Raw genomic sequence first — 18,570 nt, 5'->3', positions numbered from 1 at the left:
GACCAGCACAGTCCACCTATGGATACTGGGTTAGGTGTCTAGTCTGGCACCATGAGATGGGACCCTGAGAATGGGTGTGGGTGAGAGGATAGTCATGTCTGGTACAGACCCCTACAGTAAGAGTCTGCTAAACAGGCCCTCCCTGGGGACCAGGGACCAGGATTGTGCCTAGCCTGTGTTTAGATCTGGGTGACTCCAGACAAGTCACTTCCCCTCTCAATCTGTTTCCTAACTCACAGCTATGGGATGGCACCTTGGTTTACATAGCATGTTTATGCCTGTGAGCTCATCATAGATCACAGGTGGGGAAACTGAGACCCCAGCAGTGAAGTGATTTGTCTAGGGACATGCAGCAACAAGAGGAGAGGCCCACCCCACAGACTGTACAGTCCAGTTGCTGAAAAGGAGTCCTTCTCCCCTCCTGGTGCCTCTTAGAGTCTCTCCCCAAATCACCCAAAGGGCAGCAGTCAAATCTGGGGCATTTGGAAACCTATGAGCAAGGGCAAGGTGCTCTGGGTTGCTCTGGGCTTTCATGTGGCCCCAAAGAGTGAGAAGAGGCCCACTGCTGCTCTCCGTGAAGTTGGGCACCTCACTCCCCATTCTCTCACAACAGAATAACCTTTGGAGAGCCCAGGTTAAAAACTGGGGCTCTGGAGCCAGACAGACCTTTTCTAAATCCCACTCCACAACCCTGGGCACATTGATTTCTTCCCCTCACCAAGCTCTCTGCAGCATCCAGCTCCAGGGATAAGTGTGCAGTGCATGGGTTGGAGCCTCTGTCCTCGGCAGCCAGTGGTGTCATGTCTTTCTGCACCCTGGCCCTTCTGGACTCCCATCTGGGATTATCTGCTGGGTCATCTGCTTTGGGTTCTGCCCTCAGCCTCCCCCTGCCTCCACCCTTACGTGTGCAGCTCTCTCCATCCCACCAAGTCACCCAGGCCTCATCATATTGGTTAATCCTCACTCCTCATAGCCCACCCCTCACTAGGCAGGGCAGGCGGGAGCAGCTTTGTGGCAGTCTCGCAGGAGGTATGGACAGATTTTCACTGCCACAACTCCCAGCCCAGCGCAGGGATGAGGGTGTTTATTATTTTTAAAGATTATTATTATTGTTATTAAAGGAAACTTGCTGGAAACTGACAGAATCCCACAAAAAATATACCCCTTAGAGGGCCCTGATTCCTCTTATTCAGGAAATGTAGGGGGAGGGGCATGCCCCCCTTGACTGCCTCAGTTTCCCTCCCAAAATCCCTCCTGGTGAAACCCTGTCTATATACCCTCATATTTTGGACTTTGACCTGGGAATCCCCTGCCATACAGTTTAGGCTCCAGAAGGGGTCAGAATCACCAGAGGCAAATGTAAAAACGCGGATTCCTGAGCCTCTCCAGAGAGGCTGGGCCTTTAAATTCGATCGAGTCCAAGGATTGTATGGGGTTGGGGGACACTTGCAGCCATTCCGCAGTCTGACCGCCAGAGGGCGCCTCAGACTGGCCTAAGTGGCCGCCCTTTGAGGTCTTGTTCCTCCAGAGGTTGCCGTTATCAAAGACTAGGGGTGGGCCGTGTCCAGTGGGCAGGAGCTTCCTCAGAGAAGAAAGCACGATGTCAGGAAAGAGGCTTGTAGCCGGCACTGAGCACCTGGTTGGGAGTTCAGAGAGGCCAGGGCCGGGACTCGAATCTATCAGCTTGTGTTGCCCTGGGGCATCGTCGTTCAGATGGGAACCCCCAGACCCAAGAAAGGGCAAGGGCTTGGTGGCAGCTACCCTGCCTCCCAGCCTATCCAGGGCTCTTTGTCCTGCCAAGGCTCGGGGCAGAGGGTGGAACCCCAGAAGGTCCAATTGTGACTCAGCTCTGAGTGCCAGGAGATGGAACAGGGGCTGCTGGCCAGGGACGGGTGCTAGCCAGCGGTACCCTCCTTCCAGAACTGTGGTGGCCTTGATGATTCAGCTTCTCTCTGCCTGCCTCGAGGGGCCCTCCTTGGCCTGGGAGAGGGAGGAGGTGCTGGGACTAGGAGGAGCTTTAAGGGGCCCGTGGTCCAACTCTTCTGGATACTGAGGTCCCATGGGATAACTGTAGTCAGAGATCGGACGGTTCAGAGACAGGCCCTGGGATAGGAGTCCCTGGAGAGGGGCCGCGGGGCGGGGCGGGGGGAGGGGAGAAGGGGGGTGGGGTCCTATAAAATGGAGTCTCCTGTGAAGATGGGAGGTTTTATCACGCTCTTGGAAAAATTCCCCACTGTTTCCCACCTTCATTTGATCTCTGAGGACTCGCCTTGGCTCTGGGTGGGGAGGGGCCTGATCGCCTACGAGTGGGGTGAAGGGGGACAGACAGGCTGACCACTAAACCTAGAGGGGGCGGGGTCAGCCGATGGAGGGAATGCAAAGCCGACCCAGGAGGGGCTGAGAAAGGCTGGCGAGGGGGCGGAGCGAGACATCCTCCGTGCTCCGGGGGCGGGGCCGGAGGCTCAGCCCAACTTTCCGGGTGGGGCTCAGGCTGTGGCAGCAGAGGCGGAGCCAAGAGCTCGGGGCCTCGCCCCGCAGGCGGGGCTGGAGCTGGAGCGGGCGGGTAGCTGCTGCCGGAATCACAGCCACAGCCGCAGCTGCAGCCGGAGCCGCCAGTAGCCGGAGCCGCCAGTAGCCAGAGCCGGGGGGGCAGGCCCTGCTCGAGCCGAGCCGAGCTCTCCGTGCGGGCCGGGGTGTCAGCCGCAGGGACTAGGCACTGTCGAAGGCAGCGAGCTGCGATCCCTGGGCACCACCGGACACCACTGGGCGCAGGAGCCTGGATCACCCCTGCCAGGCCTGGGCACGTCCTTAACGATCAAGAAATCCTGAGTCTGGACCGTAGAAGCAAAGGAAGGAAGATTCCATCTAAGGATAGCATGGGCACTAGGCAAGGAGAAGAGTGGAGACTTCACCAGGCACTGAGCAGAGGTGCCCGGAGCTTACTAGTCCAGGCTTGAGCACCAGAGAACCTGGCATCCCAGGAACCACGACCTGGATTCTATCCTGCCTGGGCTGGGAACAGAGCATATAGCTCTTGGACCTCGCTGGCGCAGGCGTGACACAAGAAGTGGTTTTCTCACCTGTCTGAGAAGAGGGCCGGGATCTGAGGACCCAGGATCTGGACTGGTTCTAAGGAGGGCTCTCTGGTGGCCCAGAACTGGTCACTGAGAGCTCGCCTCCTGCTCCAGCCCCACTGGTACGGATGTGCCGCTGTCCTCTGGAGCAATATGACAGCAGGATGACCTCTGTTGAGCCAGTGGCAGTGGCTGGCGGTGCTCTGGTGGCCGGGTCCCCCGAGTGGCCCCATGCTACCCCCCAGACTCTCGGGCGGCCTGGCCGGGCCCGGGTGGCCATAGCAGCACTGGTATGGCTGCTGGCAGGAGCCAGCATGTCCAGCCTCAACAAGTGGATTTTCACAGTGCATGGCTTTGGGAGGCCCCTACTGCTCTCAGCACTGCACATGCTGGCAGCCGCACTGGCATGCTACCGGGGGGCACAGCACCCCATGCCCCGTGGTACTCACCGGCAAGTACTGCTGCTCAGCCTTACCTTCGGCACCTCGATGGCCTGCGGCAACGTGGGCCTGAGTGCTGTGCCCTTGGACCTGGCACAGCTGGCCACTACTACCACACCACTGATCACCCTGGCCCTGTCAGCGCTGCTGCTCGGCCGTCGCCACCACCCGCTGCAGTTTGCTGCCATGGGCCCACTCTGCCTGGGGGCTGCCTGCAGCCTGGCTGGTGAGCTCCGGACACCTCCCGCTGGCTGTGGCTTCCTGCTGGCGGCCACCTGCCTCCGTGGCCTCAAGTCCATTCAGCAGAGTGAGTGCTTGGGTCACTGAGGAGGTGGGAATCAGGGTGGGTATGAGGCCGGGATGGCCCTGTTAGGGGTATGACTGGTATCCCATTTTATAGATGAAGAAACTGAGCCTAACAGCTTTGGAAGAGGCAGAAACTGAGACTCAGAAAGGGCCAACAGCTCAGTGAGTTCCAGGCCCCAAACAGGCTTTAGAAGCCCAACTAGTATTTAATAATAGTTGCCATTGATCTGTGTCCCCTATTTTGTCTCTTTATCTTGCTGGATCTCCATACTGCCCTGATCAAGGAAGTCACTATCTTGTCCCCATTTGACAGCTAGAGGGGCTTGCTTGCCCTCCGCCATGTGGCCAGTGAGCAGTAGAGGTAAGAATTGAACCTAGGCAGTCAATCTGCATTCTGACCAAGATGTGGAATAAGGCTGTGGACTCAGAGGGAGGCCTGATAGTGGGGACCAGGGAAAGAGAAAGAGGACAAGGCCTTGAGCTGGGATTCGGAAGGCCAGGAGTTTGGCTGAATCTGGGAAGGGTTCATGTTTACCGGGAGCTGCAGTGTAGCAGGCCCTGTACTGGGTGTTGACCTTGAGTAGTCATGGCAACCACCATTTTATAGAGGGTGGAACTAAGACCCAGAGAGGTATGTGATTTTCCTAGGGTCACCTTACCTCTGATGAAAGAAAACAGGGGGACTCTGGGCAAAGGGTGGGGTGGAGGCTCTAGGACTAGCCTGCTAAATCACTGCCGCAGGGTGGAGGCCGTCTCCCTGCCTGTCCTTCTGAGGGGCATCTGAGTCACAGACCTCAACTTCCCTCTGCCTAAACGCAAGAGAGATGTGAGGGAGGCCAGGGTACCCACCCAGGGTGGTGAGGCCAGGGTTCCAGGCACACCTTTGATCATACTTGCTGGATGACCTTGGGCAGGTCCAGGTTTTTCCTGGGCCTCAGTTTCCCCATCTGTTCAGTGGAAGAGTGTTTGAGTTGATGGAGGCCCAGAGGCCTCTTCCTTTCCCTCCCGTCCAGCTCTGAGATTCTGAGACCCAGACCTGGGAGAAGGAAGGGGGCACTGGGCTGGGTTGGGGGTGGCTTGCAGCCATGGAAGGTTGAAATCAGAGTTCAGCCCTGCCCTGGTATCTTCAGAGACAAGACCTGGAGGCCTTGTCCCTATCCTCCTGGGCCCTGTGGCAGGCCCGAAGCCCAGTTCTATTTTTGCCCTCAGGTTACATGAGAGCTGGTGATTGAGCTTGGGCCTGAGTTCTGGGCTGTAGGAAACCTGACCCTAGGGGTGCACCGACCCTGCCACCTCTACCCCAGACAGGGTCACAAGTCTAGAACGGCCCCAGCCTTAAGCCTCACAACATGCCTCACCCAGAAGGAGCCCTGGTCTACAGGATGGGCTACGGCAGGCCAGGCCTCAGGCACATGGGCACGAGAGTGGCAGGTGCTTGGCATTAGGCCACTTTGGCTTATGCCAGTTCCCTCCATCCCTCCTGTGTCAACTGCCTGGCCCCTAAGGTGGGTTGGGTGCTTGCTCTAGACTCCCACAACACCTTCTGCTTCCTGAATTAGGACCAAATGCCCTATTTTTTATCCACTTGGTTACCTGCCTGCCTCCCATCAGACAGGAGCTCTGAGAGGCCATAGACTGGCTTAGGACATCTTCACCCCAGCACCAGGCCTGTGGCCTAGCACAGGGCAGGTACACCTTAATGGTGAATATATTAATGGCTCTGACAGCAGAATTGGTAGGCCGATTAGGCTATATGGCTCAGGGTGCTAAGGAGAGAACTTAGGAAGCTAGAGGCCCCACCAACAGAGATAGGCATCTGGCAGAGAAGGGAGAAACAGATTGGAGCAGGGGGGTGACATGGGTTTTGCATAAGATGAGGTTTCAGGAAAGGCTTCAGGGCCAGATTCAGACTAGAGTGTAAATGGCTGACACCAGCTCCTATCTTGAGAGCAGACTTCACGGGAGCAGAAGATGTGAGTTCAGGAAGAGGAGCCCCCAGGCATCCAGCAGCCTCATTCCTATCTGAGCCAGTTGCAGACCCAGGGGAATACACGGGGAAAGGAGTGATGCCAACCTCCCACTCACAGAAAGGCTGGGAAGTGGGGAGCCAGCTTGTAGAGCTTATTCTCAGCTGCACTCACCTACATTAGAGCAGCCTGACCTGATCCCTGTCCTCTGAGCTCTCAGGCTGGTGGGGAGACACTCAGAAACAGAGGTCACAATGACAGGAGAGAAGCTCTAGAGCCAAGGTGTGATGGGAACAGTTATTTCTAGAGGAAAGCAGAGAAGGCTGCCTAGGGGAGGAAGCGTGCAGTGAAGACAATAACGATAATGTAATAATAGTAGCAAACGCTATCCCTCACTATGTGTCTATGCTGTGCCCGTTCTTTATACACAGAGCAGGAAAGGGCATTCTGGGAGCAGGAAACAGGCTGTGCCAGGGCACAGGATGTCAGCCAACAGGAGCAGAGTGTGGAGGATCGAGACAGCTGTCATGGTGAGCAGTTACCACTGGGCATCAGGCCCTGTGCTCAGTACGTTACACAGCTTTGTGTGCGTTGTGGGGAGGGGTGTTGTCACCCTCCCCATGCTACACATAAGAAAGCTTAGGGAGGCTGACTTGCCCGATATTGCACAGCTAGTGAAAGAGGTAAGGATGTAATAAACCAGTAGCCCCAGAATAGGGTCCAGGAAACATATCTGTCTACATGTGGCAGAAGCTTGGGCATTTTCAGATGCTGAAACAAAAATACCTTTGAAGGAGAAGTTGAAAAGGAAGGTTGGGGGTTGCTGACAGAAAAGGGGTCGCTGAAGAGGCAGGATGACAAGCTGGCATTTTGGAGGCCCTCGGTGGGGTGAGTCACCTCTGGCAGAGGATCATCACACTTTCCCTGGGCTGCAAGGCAGAGGGCTGGGTGGGTGGGATGCAGAACAGGCACAGGGGCTGGGTGAGGAGGTTCAGACCTTCCTGGGTGAAGTTCATCTGAAATTCTAAACACCTTCTAGTGATTGGATCTTTGATATGAGGTCACGGACCGCTCATAACAGTACTATATTTGGAGGGAATGAGCAGGAGGCATTTTAATTATCTGTTCATTTCTAGAAATGCTCTAGCCTGAGGGACTGTTGCCTAGAGAACAAAGCCAAAAAACATCAGAATGAAATCGAGAGAGAAGTTAAGATTTCCTATTCTAAGCATAGCCTATGAGTAAGCTCCTCTGTGGCTTTTTGGAAAGTGTGTGTCAGAAAATGCAATCTTTAGATCCATTACTCATTTCTCTCCACTAAAATTTGGACAAGGCCCCAAACCGTCATTGCCCTTGTGCAAATACTACCATTCACCTGAGCAGTGTCTGATTTTGACGATGAGCACCAGCACTTCCTTTGTAAACTGGCTGGGTGGTAACGTGTACACATGTGTGCACTCACACACGCACACATGCACACATGCACGCACACATACACAGAGGCATGCATTCACACATACGCAAAGTGGTAGGATCCCCTCTTTCCTTGCAAAGCAAAAAGATTTCCTCTTAGTCCTAAATTCTCCTCTATAAACCCCAATGTTGTTAGCAGAAGATACTGATTAGTGAGTGACAGCCAAGCGCAAACGATGACTTTTTTTATTGTTCCTTTGTCATCCCAATGGTCATAAGTGAATGAAGCAATGAATGGACCCAACATTTGACTCAAACAACTTATTATTTTAAATCTCTCAATCTCTCTCTCTCTCTCTCTCTCAATCTCTCTCTCTCTCTCTCTCTCTCTCTCTCTCTCTCTCTCTCTCTCTCTCTCTCTAATGTAGCTAGTAAGTGGCAGAGCTGGGGCCTTCTGCTGGCCTGTCTCTGCTGCGATGGTGGGAACTGCACTGTGGGGTAGTGGGTGTGATAAGGGCTGAGGCCAAGAAAGGTGGGTCGGGGCCACTTGGTGCAGGGCCTTCAAAGCTCATTTAGAACCCACAATAGTTTTCCCCTGGGGAGCCCCTGAAGATTTTTATTTTGAGCCATATTTTATGTTTATTGGTAATTCGGATATCACAAGCAGGTTCTTGTTTCAGCCAATGGAAGGCAGTTTGAAGTGGGGGATAATGAGCTTGTTCATTTTATTTTATCTTTTTACAGTAACTGAGCACTTACCTTATAAGGACTTTATGCACATTATCTATTTTAATCTTTACAAAAAACCTGTGTATTAGGTTTTATTATCATCCAGCTTTGCATGTGAGGGAACCTAGGCCTCCAGAAGGTAAGTGCCAGGTCATAGCTAGTAAGGAGTGGATGCAAGTCACATCCCAGGCCATCTGATTCCAGATTCCCGACCGTTACTTTACGGAGCAGGAGCCACTAGCTCTGCCAGAGGGGTTGGGCAGGCTTCCTGGGGGATGGGCCTTGTAGGTCATGCCAGGTTGGCCGAGTGGGGCTTGTCCTCCCACCAGGTGCTGATGGCTGCCGTCCTGGTTGCAGGTGCCCTGCTGCAGGAGGAGAGGCTGGATGCAGTGACCCTGCTGTACGCCACCTCCCTGCCCAGCTTCTGCCTGCTGGCAGGTGCGGCCCTGGTGCTGGAGGCTGGTGTGGCACTGCCGCCTGCTCCCACCGACTCCCGCCTCTGGGCCTGCATCCTGCTTAGCTGCCTCCTGTCCGTGCTCTACAACCTGGCCAGCTTCTCCCTGCTGGCCCTCACCTCTGCTCTCACCGTCCACGTCCTGGGAAACCTCACTGTCGTGGGCAACCTCGTCCTGTCCCGACTCCTGTTTGGCAGTCGCCTCAGCTCCCTCAGCTACGTTGGCATTGCACTCACCCTTTCAGGAATGTTTCTTTACCACAACTGCGAGTTCGTGGCCTCCTGGGCTGCCCGCCGGGGCTTCTGGCGGAGGGACCAGACTGACAAGGGTCTTTGAGACCTGGGAGAGCGCATGAGCCACTTGGAACAGCCCCAGCCTGAATCCAACCTTGGCCAGTGGCCATGGGAAAAGTGGAGAGCAGGCAGCTGCTGGAACCATGGGAGAGAGAGGTGCCTTCGGGAAGGGCCACCTTGAAGGCTGGAATGGGGCCTCCCAGAGAGACCCACCTGTCCCTGCCTGTGTCTCCTCATCACAGACCCCACTCACCACTGGATGGTGGGTCCAAGCCTGGCACGCTCACTGTGCTTGTCAGAGTAATTATTATTAATATCAACTACTATGCTGAAAATTGCTGGCCAAATTTTGAGAACCTCACCGTGTTCTGATGACAATGACGATTCTCGGCAGTTGCACAATCCTTCCTCCACAAAGTGGGGGAGGCAGCTAGAGGGCCCAGGGAGGGGCTCCTTTGTTGCTGGGCTCCCCGAGGGAGGGGGGTCCTCTGCGCCAACTCCTGGCAGCTGCTGTGGCCTCGCCCCTGGGCCCCCCAATTTTGGATCTTCCGTCCTCAAATAAACTATTTTTGCTTGTACACCTGTGTCATTCCTCACGGTTATAGCCAAGGAAATAGAGGGAGAGCAATGGGCCCACTGGCCACTAACCACCCACAGAGGGACAAGAACATCCTCCCTCATCCACCATGTCCTGTGCAGGCCCCCAACTGAGTCTTATTCTCTAAAGTCCCTCCGCTGGCCAGGCTGCCATTGCCCATCTTCTGGATCGTGGCAGTGGCTTCCTCCCTGCTCTACTCTGGGCCTTCCACTCCATCTTCCACACAGCCCCAGAGGGTCCTTTCTAAAATACATGCCTTCTGTGGCTCCACACAGCTCTTGGGACAAAGTCAGAACTTTCTGCTCCAGATCACAAGGCCCTTGGGATCTGGCCCCTGTGGCCTCACCAGTCTCCTGCAGTCTCACTTCTTCTCTTCTTGGGCTCCACCTTCCAACTTCCTTCAGGTCCCCCATGATGCCAGGCCCGCTCACAGGGACCTTTGCACGTGCTGTTCCCTCTGCTTGGTATTGTCTCTCCTTTTCATGACTAAATCCTTGCTTGGAGGAGAAAACTCTAACATGCAACTCTCCTTTAAAAGAAAAACCAAAAAAGGAAGCCTGATGAAAAAAGGGTCTGGACAAGGGGCCATGGCCAGGGCTGTGGGTTCAGAGGGCAAGGAATCGGGGTGGCTTCATGGAATAGGGGGCACTCTGTGGGGGCACCTAGCAGGCTGACTCAGGGGCCTTGCAGGGAAGTGGGCCTGCCAAGTGGAGAACCTAGGACAGTGTTCTCAACCCTTAGAACTAGCCCAGAGCCTCCCTGACTGGCTGGCTAAACTCAGCTTCATCATTTCTCCTCTCTCATCCTTTCCTTGGCTCTGTGCACTTAACTCCACCCCCCACCACCACCCACCCCCGCCTCTGCTGGAGGCTGCCTATTAAAAACCACAAAGACCCCACCTGGGTTCAGAGAACAGGAACCTAATCCTGCTCTGACCATCTCACTGTGTGCCTTAGGTAGGCAGCCTCCCTTCTCTCGGCCTCAGTTTCTATATCTGCAAAATGCGGCTGATGGTCCCCATGGAGAGGGTTCAATGAGGAGCCTGGTGGGCAGGGCCAGGGGAGAAGAGGAGTGATGGTGTCAGCTGGCTTGGTCCCCATCTTGGGCTATCGTCCTATTATCTACTCTTTCTGAGGCTCCAAGCCCATCTGGAAAGTGGGGATGGTTTCCCCTCTCTGTGTGAGGATGAGAGCCAGACTAGGCAGAAGGTGGGGTCTAGGAGGCCTGGGACTTAGGAATCATTCATTCTTTCACACAGCCTAAATTCATGGAGGACCACTCTGCCAGCCAGTGCCAGACAGGGCTGCATGAGGGGTGAGCCCAAGGCTAGGGGTAAAGGCAGGAAGGGCCTGTGAGTCACCTGCCCCAGAGAAGACAGGCAGGGTTTCCTGGTCCTGGCCTCCGCCCAGGAGGGGAAGTGGGACCAGTCACTTACCACCCGCCGTCCCTGTGAGTCAGAGATGACGTTCGCTCAGCCCATCCCTATACAGCCTAGGGACCTCTAGAGTCCACTCTGAGCCTTGGCCAGACAAGACAGAGGACAGGCGGCTTTGGGTGGGTAGAGCCTTCTTTATACTCAGGACCTTTCCTCATTCAAAGGAGTCTACTGCCACAGCGGGAGCCTCCCTTTAGCACTTCACCCTGGCTCCTGGGTCACACCGAATGCTTGGCTTAAGAATGAAACTCCCCCTATGGCCATACCATCCTGAACAAGCCCGATCCCATCTGATCTTGGAAGCTAAGCAGGGTCAAGCCTGGTTAGTACTTGGATGGGAGACCACCTAGGAAGACCAGGCGCTGTAGGCATAAGAACTAAAAAATAAGGGATTGTAAACTGACAAGGTCCTTGCAATTTGTGAGGTCAACCAAGGGTTGCCTCGCCTTAAAAAAAAAAAAAAAAAAAAAGGGTGAACCTCTCATCAGATCAGAGCCAGCCCCTGGTGGTTGTGGAGGCGTGGCATCAGGGGAATTGGAACTGTGCTTGGCCTGGGGGCTGGCTTGTCACCAGACTTAGGACTATCTAGCACTCCTCCCAGCAGTGGGCACAGAGAGCGCTAGACTGGGAGTCTGAAAGCCTGGGTTTGTGTCCTGTCTGGTCTTCCTCTCTGTGTGACCTGTCTGGTCTCTTCTGACTTCACAGTCTCGTCGGGAGTAAGGATCACCAGGATAACTAGAGAGAAGGGCTTAGCACATGATTCCCATTGACGGGCCACTGTCCTTCTAGGCTCTGCCTCTCACTAGTCCTGGTCCCTCAGGCAAGTCACTTCGGCTCTCTGAGCCTCAGTTTCTGTGCTCATTCCCTTCTGGGAAGACTTCTCCTCAGGATAACAGATTTTACCTTCCTTGGGAAGCTCTTCCCTGCTCTTACCCCTGTCCGGCCCCACAGCAAGCTAAGTTAAATGTCACCCCAGCTCCCTGCACTTCTCCAGGCAGAACCCGATGTACATCCCACTCTCAGAACTGGTTTATCACCTCTTCACTGGACTGGGCTCTGGAAGTGCTGCGACAACTGTCCTGCTCATCGCTGTCACCACAGCATTGGCACAGTGCCTGGCACAGTTGGAGTAAGTGGAAGAGAATACTAGTCAAGAGCAGGGGCCAGACCTGGGGTTAAATCCAAGCTCTGGTTTATCTAAGCTGTGTGGCCCTGGGCTTCTGTGTGTGAGGTGGGGGCAGCAGTAGAACCTAACCCTGTCTTGCTCCAGGAGGCTGCAAGTGCTTAGCAACAGTGCCTGGAACCTAACAGGTCTTCAAGAAATGTTAACAAACTGACTCACCGCAGATACCTCCAGCTCCTTCACCTCCAGCCTTCCACTCCACACTGAGAGCCCCCAGGACATGCTGTTTCCTGAGTAGAGCAGGATGGATGCCCCAGCTCCCACCCTCTTGCCCTCTGCCTTGGAGGAAGCCAGGGAAGCTGAGCCTATGCTGGGCATCCTGCCATTGTAGACTCAGAACAAAGCTGCTGCCTTGTCTTAGCCCTGGCTGCCAGGGGCCTCTCCCACCCTCCCCAGAGGGCCCTTGGATTGTCATTCCAGAGACCAGAGCAAACAAGGACTTTTGCTTCCTACTCTGCTTGCTCTCAAATCAGCCAGAAACTCAGACTGTTCCTGCCCGGTTGCAAATATTTCCTGGAAATAACACAAGATACAATAGAGAGCCATGGTAGGTTTTGAGCAGGCAATAAATTTCAAAAGTTAAATAAATTTCTTGATACTAGATCTTCAGTTTGGTCTGGGTCCTATGTGAAGGAGGCTTGAGACAGGAAGCAGGGAGAACAGGGAAGAGATATTGTTGTGGTCCAGGTGAGCAGATGACAGTAGAGACAGTGTCTTGGGCACAGTACAGAGTACCATCAGTTGTATTGATTGGAGGTAGCAAATTATCCCTAAACATTATGGCTTAAAATGACAAATATCAGTTATCTCAGTTTCTGTGGGACGAGGATTTGGGACTGGCTTAGTGGAATAGTTTTGGCTCAGGGTCTGTTACAAGGTTATAGTCAAGATGTCAGCCAGGGCTGCAGACATATGAAGGCTAGACTGGGGCTGGAGGGTCCACTTTCAAGATGGGTCATTCACATGGCTGTTGGCAGGAGGCCATGTGGACCTTTCCTAAGGGCTCCTTATGACATGGTGGTTGGCTTTCACCAGAGTGAGTGATTCAAGAGAGCAATAAACCACAATATCTTTTTTGACCCAATTTCAAAGTCACACTCACTTCTCTAATAGTCATTTATTATTTAATTCTAACATCATCATTTCCCTAATATCTTATTGGTACACAAGTCAATCCTATTTGATGCGGGCCCTCCCACCCTGACTACACAAGGGCATGAATACCAGGCAGTATTAGAAAATACCAGATGGTCGTTGAGGTCATCTCTGAGGCTGGTTAGCACATCGGTAAATGTTTGTTGAGTGAGTGATTGAGGACATAGCTTGGGGCCATGGGGAATTAGCTCGAGAGCTTCCTGCTCCATGGTAGGATCTTGTCAGTCACACCTCTGAATCCTCCCCGACACAGTACTGTACAATCTTGGCCCACAGCAGACCTTTCCTTGGCAAATGTTTGCTCCACGAGGGCTGTAGGCTTCTTTCTCTGCTCCCTACTGCAGACAGAATGCCTGAGCTTTTGGTCTGGTATCTGAACCCCTGGATGCTCTGTTTTCAAGTCCACTCTCCGTAACCCCTCTAGCTATGAGGTCACTCCTATTCTCTGTGCCTGGTAGAACCTTACCATATCTAGGCTTCCTTCTGCATTTTCCCTCCTTTTCTAAGCATTCCAGCATCCCAGCTGGGTAGATACTGGCCCCGCAGTACCTGCCGCCTGCGCTGGGCATTTCTCTTTGTGTGTTTAAACTTTCTCTGGTGGAAGAACCTTTGTCCATGCATCTTATGCTGGAGCCCAATATAAAAAAGCCAAAGCAGTGTTGCCCTAGATAAACCAGGAACCTCCTCACCCTTGAGGTACTTCTACCAAATTTTCCAGTAACCCTATTTGAAAACCAAAGATCTAGTTCAATCCTGATGATAGATGTGAGGAAACTGAAGCTTAAAGAGGAGGAAAAACCAAGAGGGCTGTCTCAGTCTGTTCAGGCTGTTGTAACAAAATGCCACAGACAGGGTGGTTTATAAACAACAGAGAAATTTATTTCTCACAGTTCTGGAGGCTAGAAGTCTGCTATCAGAAGCACGGTTGGATGAGAGCCCTCTTCTGGGCTACATACTTCATCATATCCTTACATGGCAGGAAGGACAAGCTGGCTCTCTGGACCCCCATTTATAAGGATACAAATCCCATTCATGACTCTCATGCCTTCATCACCTAATCATCTCTCAAAGTCCCCACCTCCTAATACCGTCACCTTGGGCATTAGGTTTTCAACATATGAGTTCTGGTGGGATACTTTCAGACCATAGCAATGATCTTGCACGAAGAGAGAGCCGCTGGGCTAGGACATCATTTCCTAATTCTTGGGATTCTGCCATTTCCTGCACCTCATTCTGCTATGAAGAACAAAGCCAGGGTACAAAGTTATGGGGGTATGCAGGTTCTGGCCCAATTTCACGGGGAGTACTTACTGTAAGAAGGCACCAGCTGGGTATCCCCTAGCTTAGTCAGCAAAACATTTTTTTCTTCATGGGAAAGGCAATATAAATATTTTGCCAAGAGGGAGTCTAGAGAGATTTATGTTAAGAACCTTCTACTTTTGAGTGATTCTTGGCACCTCTGAGAAGTGGTTAGAATGGTATGTTAGTCCAGGTCCTCTGAGAAGCAAACACCAAGATGGGATTAAAAGTGTAATGATTTTATGATGGCAAACACTTATAAAAGAAAATGCGAAGGGAGCTGGAAAGGCTGGGAGAGCTGTGAGACATGTATGATGCAAGTCTGACTCCACAGAAGAGAGAGAGAAGGTAGGTCAGGTGGAAGTATTCTTGACCACGATGTAGTCTAAGGAAGGTCTGGTAAGGCCTCAGAGTTCTTGAAGCAAAGAAGCCAATCACAAGAGTTCCATGTATCCCTAGATTGGGCTACCTTAATACGCCCAGTATCCCTGTTATACTCAGGAACTGGCTAGAAGGAGCCTGAGGGAAGTCTAGTCACAGCATAAACATGGTGATGGATTTCAGAATGCCACAGTTGAGGCCCTTGATCAATTTTGTTTTCTGTAATTGGAGGTCTGAGAGACACATTCTTATGGCCACCATGGAGGGCATTGACTCCTATTTTACAGGGTGGTCAGAATTCCAGGAAAACTCCAGGGTCTGCGCGAAGTCACAAAGGAGGATGAAATTCCACCCCTCTTGACTCTCATCACAAGCTCCTTCCTAAGTGATACAGGTCCTCAGTCCAGAGGTGCAGGTTGATAGTTTCTTAGGGTATTTGGACTTACATTCCAGGATAGGTAAGGAGGGCTGTGTATTTCAGGGTCAAGAGCTACCTGTCCCTGTGATTTGTAATCAGATCCCTATCTCAGCAGAGGTCATTCAGGGAAATCCCCAGGGCCACCAGCATGTCCCTATTTATCTACAGGGTATTATTAATTTCACGGAAACTTCTCAAGCCAAATTTAATTGACTTCAATTCATCATAAAGAGATTCTTCACTTTTGGAATAAGTTAAAGGTTCATGAAATCAAACAGAGGCCTGGGATCTCTTCTCCAAGCAGGGTTGTTGGGCCGTGAGGGCCATTTCATTCTTTCCTATGTCAGGATTGCATTAAAACTCCAACATGACCTTTCTTTTCCTAGGTTGTCTAAGTAAAGAGCCACTCTCAGTCTGGAAAGAACAGAGTGAACTGTTTGGGAAAAGGACCTAGACCCTCTCAAGAAACTTCAACTTCAATCTCTTCAACTAAACATGTAAAATACTGGTCTCACTACATCCAATCCTAAATATTAAAAAAAAAAAAAAAAAAAAAAATTTAAGTACGATCCAACATTATATTTTCTCAACTATTAAAAAATGTATAGAAGAAAGGAAATATATACAATATCAAATGTTGACTTGGTTACAGCTTGAAGATAGTATTGTAGATGGACCATATTTGTTTTCCTTTTTCCACAAATGAGCATGTTTTCAAAAATAAATTTCTTAGAGTTCCAGTTCAATTTCAGTGTGAATTGAATAAGAAACAGTTGAATAAGATACAATTGAATAAGATACAGTAAGTAGGAAAAAAAAAAAAAAGAGTAAGTATAGTCTGTCCTTCCCCCTGAATGCAACTAAAACCCTGGACCCCAGCCTGGACAGAATGCATAAGGCAGCTAGCTATCTGAGGGATCTGAAGAAATGGTAGCAGGTGGGTTGGGAAAAGATCAGAACTTGAAGTATAAACAATCTTGCGATGAGTTTCCTGTTTTTTGTTCCTGTATTTCCTGGCCTGGGCTCAAAGGCAGTGTGAATCTTGGAACTATGAACTAGAAATAGAAAGAAAGAACTCTAAGAGCAGCCCTGTCTTTCAGGTTCGAGGAGTAGGAAGGAGAATCCCTTCATCACAGAGAATGAGGGAAATCTTTTTTTTTTTCTTTTCCATCTGGCCCTGCCCCTAGGCAAGCCTCACACTGAAATTGAAACCTGGCAGCAGTGGTGGCATCGGTAGATGAAAAAGCACCTAAACCCTGAGAGGAATCTTCTCTGACCAAAAGAACTGTGGACTGAAAAGCATGTGTGAGGGAAGGAATCGTCATTTCCTTTTCTCTCTCTTCATCTTGTCAATTGGACCCAGAGCACACCCAGTCACAGAATGTATGCAGCAGAGCAGGGAGACTAAAGGCCCTGGAGTGTGGAGGAGGTTGTTCAGAGGAGGGAGCTTGAGAAATAGATCCCATAAAGCTGCAAATAGGCTGCTAGGCTCACATGTATGAGTCTGACCTTAAAAAGCACTTCAGTGACTTTGAAAACTAAGCTACTAAATGGATAATCCAGATTTCAAACTGACCCCCTCAGTGGCACAAGTTTAGGATAGATCTGACTTACACTGCAAAAGTTGTGAAAACTTAACTGATTGATATTTGAACTATACCCCTGTTGAAAAACAAATTCAGCTAAGTATATTTTTAAAGATCTTGCTGGCTTTATTCAATGATTTATGAATCGGGCAGCATCCCACATAGCAGACATAAAAGAGTTTCAAGGAGCCGTACAAAATCAAAGACTTTTATAGGCAGAAGGGAGCAGAAACAAGGAAGCTATCTTAAGGAAAAAAGTGGGTTAGTTAGCAAGGTTGTTATCCTTTAGGGGATAGCAGGGGTTTATCAGGCAGATTACTTAACTAGTGCTGATCAGAAGATTCCTTATTCACTGGTTTCAAATATTTCTGGGAAAGCTAAAACCGTAAGTTAAATCTTGGTTTGATAACGTAGGGTTAAGCATAAGTGGCTCCATTTTGGTCCTATTGTCTTGTTTTTAACAGCATATACGAGGCAGATCAGAACTAAACCTAGATGGGTCAGTGCCTTCTAAAACAAACTCAATATTTTCCATAGGACTTAAACAAGACCTAGAGTCTCATAATATTCAAATGTCTAGTATACGATCCAAAATTATTTTACATACAGAGAACTAAGAAAGTCTGAACGCAGAAATAATTCAGATGTTGGAATTATCAGGAAATGAATTTAGAAATGAAAAAGACAAAGTCTCAGCAGAGAAAGAGAACATACAGAAAATAATCAAACAGAATTTTTAAAACTAAGAAAATATATTAATCAAAATTTGGAAATATACTAGATGGCCCTGGCACAAGAATGGAGATGATAGAGGAAAGAGTCTGTGAACTTGAAGGATAAATCAATAGAAATTGTCTGTGATAGGTAGAATGCCCAGCCCTGACAAAGATGTCCAGGCTCTATTCCCTGGAAAATGTGAACATTACTTTACATGACAAAAGGGACTTTGCAGACATAATTGAGGTTATGCATTTTAAAAATTGGGATTATCTTCATCATTCAGTGAGCTTAATCTAATCACATGAATCCTTAAAAGTAGAGAATTTTCTCTGGCTGAATTTAGAAAGATGCAGCAGAAGAAATAGTCAGAGGTATTCAAAGCATGAATAGGACTCAACTCACCATTGTTGGAGGGGGCCACAAGGAAAGCATTAGAAGGAATGTGGGTAGCTTCCAAGTGAAAAGACCAGCCCCCAGCTGATTGTAAGAAAATAAGGTCCTTTGCCTTACAACTGAAAAGAAGTGAATTCAGTCAACAACCTCAATGAGCTTGGAAGCAGAATCTTTCCCAGAACCTCAAGTAACAAATACACTTGATTTCAGCCTTATGAAACCCCTTGATTCTGGCCTAGTGAAACCCCAAGCAAATGATTCAGTCAAGCCCAATCTGAGTTCTGACCTACAGAAACTGTAAAATAACAGTTGTTCTTTTAAGCCACTAAGTTTATGACAATATGTTATGGCAGTAAGAGAAAACTAATATGGACAGCAGAGAGTGAAGAAAAATTTTTTTTTAAGTAAACAGAGCTTTGGGAATCTATGGGATAATATCAACAGGTCTAATGTTCATGTCATCGAAGACACAGTTAGAGGAGAATATGGTGCAGAAAACAACATTTAAATAATAGATGGAAACTTTCCAAAGTTGTTGAAAGAGGATCAGTGAACCCCAAGAGGGTAAACATAAAGAAATCCATGCCCACACATATCATAATCAAACTGTTGAAACCAAAGACAAGGTGAAGATCTTGAAAGCAGCCAGAGAAAAATGGAGCATTACGTTTTAGGAAATGACAATTGGAATGACTGTGCATTTCTAATAAGAAACTGTGGATACC

The 18,570-nt window shown here is 50.3% G+C and overlaps 1 protein-coding gene and 1 pseudogene across 2 annotated transcripts; both read left to right on the top strand.

Moving 5' to 3' along the window:
- Nucleotides 1-2,525: 2,525 nt before the first annotated feature.
- SLC35E4 (solute carrier family 35 member E4) lies at nt 2,526-9,255 on the top strand. 2 transcript variants are annotated; one of them, XM_036221013.1, is made up of 3 exons: nt 2,526-3,821; nt 6,219-6,317; nt 8,287-9,255. In XM_036221013.1, the coding sequence occupies exons 1-3, from the start codon at nt 3,203-3,205 to the stop codon at nt 8,718-8,720; spliced, it is 1,152 nt and encodes a 383-aa protein (XP_036076906.1). In that variant the 5' UTR covers nt 2,526-3,202; the 3' UTR covers nt 8,721-9,255. The 2 variants fall into 2 exon arrangements, with proteins under 2 accessions (XP_036076906.1, XP_015991194.2); XM_016135708.2 differs by lacking the exon at nt 6,219-6,317 and having other exon boundaries at nt 2,531-3,821.
- Nucleotides 9,256-10,962: 1,707 nt separating this feature from the next.
- LOC118603342 lies at nt 10,963-11,081 on the top strand (annotated as a pseudogene).
- The last annotated feature ends 7,489 nt before the right edge of the window (nt 11,082-18,570 follow it).

Source organism: Rousettus aegyptiacus, unplaced genomic scaffold (assembly GCF_014176215.1).
Source record: "Rousettus aegyptiacus isolate mRouAeg1 unplaced genomic scaffold, mRouAeg1.p scaffold_m13_p_5, whole genome shotgun sequence".
Lineage (NCBI taxonomy): Eukaryota > Metazoa > Chordata > Mammalia > Chiroptera > Pteropodidae > Rousettus > Rousettus aegyptiacus.
This window is presented reverse-complemented; position numbering and strand designations above follow the sequence as displayed.

Excerpts from the sequence above, each read along its gene's own strand:
- SLC35E4 (XM_036221013.1), top strand. The coding sequence starts at position 3,203 with ATGTGCCGCTGTCCTCTGGAGCAATATGACAGCAGGATGACCTCTGTT. Across the intron at positions 3,822-6,218 it reads CCTCAAGTCCATTCAGCAGA|AGCAGGAAAGGGCATTCTGG; the intron begins GTGAGTGCTTGG and ends CTTTATACACAG. Across the intron at positions 6,318-8,286 it reads GGATCGAGACAGCTGTCATG|GTGCCCTGCTGCAGGAGGAG; the intron begins GTGAGCAGTTAC and ends TCCTGGTTGCAG.